A 6,962-nucleotide genomic window follows, 5' to 3' on the forward strand; every position below is an offset into this window, starting at 1 on the left:
GATGGTTGTGAGCCACCATGTGGTTGCTGGGATTTGAACTCTAGACCTTCGGGAGAGCAGTCGGGTGCTCTTACCCACTGAGCCATCTCACCAGCCCCCTTTCTATGTTTTGATGGACTGCAAACATTCGTTTCAATTGGCTTCCCCAGGATAATCCAGGAGAAAGATTGAAGTGAATGTCTGAGATATTTAACGTTGCACAGCCTTTGCTTAATGCACAACCCTTTAAAGTTGGCACAGTTGAATATGAAACATTCATTGGAAATCAACTGGCAGGCCAACTCTCAAAGTGGCACAGCTATGAGCTACCCAAGGAAATGTACCATGTCATGCTTATTAGCGTGTCTTCAGTAAAACACCCGAAGGTGCTAGAGATATGGCTCAATGGTTAAGAACACCAGCTGTCATTACAAAGGACTCAAGTTCAAGTCCCAGCATTTACATGGTGGCTCACAATCATCTGTAATTCTAGTCCCAGGGGATCTAATACCCTCTCAGGATGCCAGACATGCACACAGTACACATACGTACATAATACACACATACATACAGGCAAAACATTCAAACATATAAAATAAAAAGAATTCTTTTTTTTTAAGGTACATTTTTTTGGTGTTTGTTTTTTTGTTTGTTTTTGTTTTTTTCAAGACAGGGTTTCTCTGTGTGGTCCTGGCTGTCCTGGAACTCACTCTGTAGACCAGGCTGGCCTCAAACTCAGAAATCCACCTGCCTCTGCCTCCCAAGTGCTAGGATTAAAGGTGTGCGCCACCACCAACCAGCAAGGTACATTATTTTTAAGATTTGTTTATTTTTTTTATGTATATGACTGCTGTATTGGCATGTACACCTGTATGCCAGAAGAAGGCATCAGATTATATTAGAGATGGCTGGGAGCCACCTTGTGGTGCTAGGAATTGAATTCAGGACTTTTGGAAGAGCAGACAGTGCTCTTAACATGTGAGCCATTTTTCCAGCCCAATAAGTAATTAAAAAAAAAAAAAAGTCTGGTGAATAAGCTTGAAGATTTGAGTTCAAATCCCCAACACCTAAGTGCCTGCCTGTAACCACAGCACTTCAGAGGACAGAAGCAAGAGGGGCTCACTAGGTCCTCTTAGCCACCAGCCAAGCTCCAGGTTCAATGAAAGACCCTGTTTCAAGGGAATAAGGTAGATCATAATATAGATAATGTAGAGGGTACCCAATGAAAGACCCTGTCTCAAGGGAATGAGGTGGAGCGTGAGAGATGAAGGTACCCAGTGTTCTCTAGAGCAGCGCTTCTCAACCTTCCTAATGCTGCAGTTCCTCATGTTGGGGTGACCTCCAACCACAAAATTATTTTTGTTGTTGTTTCATTACTGTATTTTTGCTACTGTTATGAATTGTAATATAAATATCTGATATGCAGGATATCTGATGTGTGACCTCTGTAAAAGGGTCATTTGGCCCCCAAAGGAACAAACCCACAGCTTGAGAATTGCTGCTCTAGGCTCTTGGGTGCATGCACAGGTGTGTGCTCCTAAACATATGCACATGTATCACACACACACATACATACAGGAGAACAAGAGGTGTTGATGGGGAATTGTGAAGTTGGTATTAGAATCCATCACAGTCCACCTCCTTGCCTTTGCTATAGGATTAAGCAAGAGACTCAGAACTACTGGGTCAAAGAACATAGTTCCCAGCTGGTGTGGAGGTGCACACCTTTAATCCCAATATTCAGGAGGCAGAAGGAAGCAGATCTCTGTGATTTAGTGGCCAGCCTGGTCTACAAAGAGTGTTTCAGGACAGCTAGTGCTACACAGAGAAGCCCTGTCTCAAAACAAAACAAAACAGATGGTGGTGGTGGTAATGAATGAAATTGTTCCTATGAATATCCATATAGAAATGCCCAAGCAGGCAGATCTCTGAGTTTGAAGCCAGCCTGGTCTATGGAGCTAGCTCCAGGACAGCTAAGGTTACATTAAAAAACCCTGACTCCAAAAACCAAAAGAGAAGTCGAGCGTGGTGGCACACACCTTTAATCCCAGCACTCGGGAGGCAGAGGCAGGCAGATTTCTGAGTTTGAGGCCAGCCTGGTCTACAAAGTGAGTTCCAGGACAGACAGGGCTATACAGAGAAACCCTGTCTCTAAAGAAACAAAACAAACAAACAAACAAAAAAACCCAACAACAACAACAACAAAAAACAAAAGAAAGGAAGAAAGTGTGAGAGAAATACTCAATCTGAACCTGTTAATAAGCTGTATTTTAAAATAATTGTGGAAAAGCAGACCAAAGACAAATGGAAGGCAGTCATGGAAAACTACAGAACTCTAGGTTGATCTTTATCCCAAAGACTTTGAACCGAATTACTACATGGATCTACAGGACCGATGGGTAAATGCTTACCAAGCAAAAGGTTTCCATTGTAAGGGAAACCTAACAAGGATTTAAGAAACTTCTTTCCCTAGGAGGTGTCCCTGGGAATGTAGGAATTACAACGCTCTTGGTCAAGCCTAGTTTGCCTTCTTCTCCCTATGTGTAAAAATATACATTTAAAAAATTTAATCAGCGTATTTTGCTTCTCCAGTAGCTGTTCTGACAGCAGCTCCTGATCTGGGGAAGAAGTCAGACCCTGGATATGGCAGTGTCTTCTGCAGCTCTAATGTTTTGTTCCTCTCATGCCCTACATATGTTTTATGATTTCATATTTAGATTTAGATCCATGGCGAACAGCATATTCAATTCAAAGATCACCCCAACTGTTTCTCCAGACACCAAGATGGAAAAGATGGGGGATGGGGGGCAAAAACCACATCACACCCATCAAAACAAACAGGGTATAGCTAGGCTCCAATAAATACCCTGAAACTCAATCTCATTTCTCTTCTCTTCTAAGCTTCCGCAGGTTCACTCGGTCCAACAGTGTGACAACTGCAGTACAGGCCGACCTGGACTTCCATGATAATCTGGAAAATTCTCTGGAGTCTATAGAGGACAATTCGTGTCCTGGCCCCATGGCCAGACAGTTCTCGCGGGATGCCAGCACCTCTACCGTCAGTATCCAGGGTTCAGGAAACCACTATCATGCCTGTGCAGCCGATGACGACTTTGACACGGATTTTGACCCCTCTATCCTGCCTCCTCCGGACCCCTGGATTGACTCTATCACAGAAGACCCTCTGGAGGCCGTTCAAAGGTCCGTGTGCCACCGGGACGGCCACTGGTTCCTGAAGCTTCTCCAGGCAGAGCGGGACCGCATGGAAGGGTGGTGCAAGCTAATGGAGAGAGAGGAGAGGGAGAACAACCTCCCAGAAGACAGTAAGTAATGCCTCCACTCGTGTCTGTGACTATGCGGTGGGCCCTGCTGGTTTGGGCTTGTGCGTTTTCCTAATTTCGTCCCCATCAGCCCAACTTGTGTAACCTTGTTTCACCCTCAGAACCTGAACTTGTGGAAGAGCTGGGCAGTTCCAGCTCAAAGACCCCAAAGCTTCTAGACTGCACAATGAAAGAAAGAAAGAAAGAAAGAAAGAAAGAAAGAAAGAAAGAAAGAAAGCCACAGAGCAGAAGCCACATCCTGTAGCTCTAAGTGCTGTAGTTTTCTTCCCTTCTCTGAAACACACACAATACCAGTATAGCAGTGGTCTCATTGTCTCCAGGATCCCCAGTTACCCAAGATTATCTGTTTTTAAGGTCTATTTTAGTCGTAGTTACTATTGCTGTGATGAAACACTGTGACCCAAAAGCAAGCTGGGGAGAAAAGGGTTTAATTTGGTAACACTGGTCATTGTTGAAGGAAGTCAGGACAAGAACTCAAGTAGGGCAGAAATCTGGAGGCAGGAGCTGATCCAGAGACTATGGAAGGTGGTGCTGCTCAATGGCTTGCTCCCTAAGGCTTTCTCAGCCTGCTTTCTTATAGAACCCAGGACCACCAGCCCAGGGATGGCACCACCCACAATGGGCTGGACCCTCCCCATCAATCATGAATTAAGAAAATGTAGGCTGGCGTACTGGCTGGTTTTGTGTCAACTTGACACAGGCTGGAGTTATCACAGAGAAAGGAGCTTTAGTTGAGGAAATGCCTCCATGAGATCCAGCTGTAAGGCATTTTCTCAGTGATCAAGGGGAGAGGGCCCCTTGTGGATGGTACCATCTCTGGACTGGTAGTCTTGGGTTCTATAAGAAAGCAAGTTGAGCAAGCCAGGGGAAGCAAGCCAGTAAGTAACATCCCTCCGTGGCCTCTGCATCAGCTCCTGCTTCCTGACCTGCTTGAGTTCCAGTCCTTACATCCTTTGGTGATCAACAGCAATGTGGAAGTGTAAGCTGAATAAACCCTTTCCTCCCCAACTTGTTTCTTGGTCATGATGTTTGTGCAGGAATAGAAACCCTGACTAAGACAGCTGGCTTGCCTACAGCTCTATCTTTTTTTTTTTTTTTTTTCCGAGACAGGGTTTCTCTGTATAGCCCTGGCTGTCCTGGAACTCACTTTGTAGACCAGGCTGGCCTCGAACTCAGAAATCTGCCTGCCTCTGCCTCCCGAGTGCTGGGATTAAAGGCATGCGTCACTATGCCCGACTCCTACAGCTCTATCTTATAGAGACATTTTCTTAATTGAGGTTTCCTCCTTTCAGAGGATCTTAACTTGTGTCAATTTAACATAAAACTATCCAATACAAGGTCCATGGATGTCTTAGTTTCTCTTCTACTACTGTGATAAAATACCCTGAAAAAAACTACTTAAGAGAAAAAGGGTTTATTTTAGCTCACGAACCACCATTTCAGGGGAAAGTCACCCAGCAGGTGTACGAAACAGCTGGTCTCATTATGTCTCACCTATCCAAAAAAGAAAAGGACAGTGAATACATATTACTGCTCAGCTTGCTTTGTCCTTGTATACACCTCAGGCTCCCCTGCCTAGGGAATGCTATCACCCACAGTGGGCACAGAGGTCTTCCCACCTCAAGATATATAATTAAGATAATCTCTCAAATATAGGCTCATCTCCCAGTTGATTCTAGATTTTGTCAGGTTGAGAACTAACATTAACAGCAGTCACATGTGTGTGAATATATGCATGTGCTGGGCAATTATAATCCTTACAGTTTTATTAGTCTTAGTAACATACAATATTAAAATAACAGTAATGTACAAGCCAGGAGAATACCTGCTCATTGCACTTTTCAGCTTGCTTTGTTTTGTTGAGACAGGGTCTTATATAACTCAGGCTATTCTGGAGCTCCTTAGCAAAGGATGGCTTTGAACTTCCTTCTTCTAGTTCAAGTTCTGAGATTATAGGTGTGTGTCAGCCTATCAAGTTATAGTAGTATAGGCATACATCAGCAGGCGTAGACAGCTGACCACTTTTTTTGTTTTTCCTTCTTGAGACAAGGTCTCACTGTATGGCCCTAGCTGGCCTGGAATTTGTTATGTAGACCAGGCTGTCATCAAGTTTACAGTGTTCCACCTGCCTCTGATTCCTAGAGACTGGGATTAAAGGTTGTGTGCCACCATGCTTGGCTAACTAACCACTTTTCTTTATAAGACTTATTTTAAAATTTTTATATATATGAGTGTTTTGCTTGCGTGTATGCCATGTGTACCAGAGGTCAGAAAAGGGCATCAGATCTCCTGCAACTAGAGTTAAGGATGGTTAATAACCTCCATACAGGTGCTGGGACCAAACCCAGGTTCTCTGCAAAAGCACTAACTGCACTTAGCTGCTGAGCCATGGTGCCAGTGCCCAGCTGGCCACTTCTAATTGGTGGAAACTAAACTGCTATTTACCAGTGTATTGATATATCCAGTTAAGTTACTATTTCCTATATAAAATATCCTTTAGGATAAACTTAAAGCTATGTAGGAGGCAACCTCAGGCCAAACTAAATTCAACTATGTACTAATCGTAATTGGCAATCCAAGTGTGGCAGTCCCGGGCCTGTCATCCTAGCACTAGGAAGGTGGAGGCTGGAGAATTAATCCTCAGCTACTTAGTGAGTTCAAGGCCAGCCTGATCTATAAGACACTGCTTCAGTGCACACAAACAAACAAACAAACAAACAATGTTGCTAAGGGAAAAAAAATCACTAGATCACCTTAGGTCAGAGCCATAATTTATACATTTACCAGAATTCTGAAATTGGGATAAGGCTTATGGTTGGTGTGTATTTTGACCTGTTATGCTTCTTGTCCTCTCAAAGAATAACTCGGTTTTCTTTTGTTTTCCTGAAGCTGTTGTTATTTTAAGATGGGGTCTTTTATATCCCAGGCTAGCCTCTAACTGGCTGCAGCAGAGAAGGCCTTGAACTCTAGATCCTTCTACCAACTTGCCAAATGAGTATAGACTTATTTATGCAGTTCAGAAGATGAACCAGGTACTGACCATGCTAAGCCAGCACCTACCTACTGGGCTGAGTCCCATCCCTGGTGGCAGTAGGCATAAAGCCTGTTTCCTTTTGTGTGGGAACCATCTAGAAGAAAGCTGTCATTGTTCTGGTCTTTAGGCTCTTAAATAACCACTTGACTTTGACGGTGAACAAATCCCAAACATGCATAAAAATATCGATTTTTTTTTCTGTAATGGAACACCCATCAACACCCACCAATCTTATTCTCTTAGTGTTATTTCTGCTGTTGTCTTCTAGAGAGAATCCAGCCACAAAGGATACTTTGTACATAGGGAATAGTAACTTAACTGGATGTATCATCTTCATGTAGCTCATGGAGATGAAAACATTAAGCATAATCAGGCATTGCCATTCCTAATAAAAATTGATGATTTACTTTCAGACATACCAGAAAAGGGCATCAGATCCCATTACAGATGGTTGTGAGCCATCATGTGGTTGCTGGGAATTGAACTCAGGACCTCTGGAAGAACAGTCAGTGCTCTTAACTGCTCTGCCGCATAGCATGGCACCATTAAGTGTACATTTAAATCTTGGAAATATTTATTTATTTTTTTCTTTTTTGGTTTTTCGAGAC

General features: G+C 43.4%; 1 protein-coding gene across 16 annotated transcripts in view; it reads left to right on the forward strand.

Moving 5' to 3' along the window:
• The window catches only part of Dlgap1 (DLG associated protein 1), an 826,285-nt gene that overhangs the window by 788,417 nt on the left and 30,906 nt on the right, over positions 1 to 6,962 (forward strand). For all 16 annotated transcript variants that reach the window (XM_021186024.1, XM_021186022.1, XM_021186023.2 and 13 more), the window contains one exon: positions 2,881 to 3,302. In XM_021186024.1, coding sequence (XP_021041683.1) covers positions 2,881 to 3,302 — 422 coding nt within the window. The remainder of the gene's footprint in view (positions 1 to 2,880; positions 3,303 to 6,962) is intronic.

Source organism: Mus caroli, chromosome 17 (genome assembly GCF_900094665.2).
Source record: "Mus caroli chromosome 17, CAROLI_EIJ_v1.1, whole genome shotgun sequence".
NCBI lineage: Eukaryota > Metazoa > Chordata > Mammalia > Rodentia > Muridae > Mus > Mus caroli.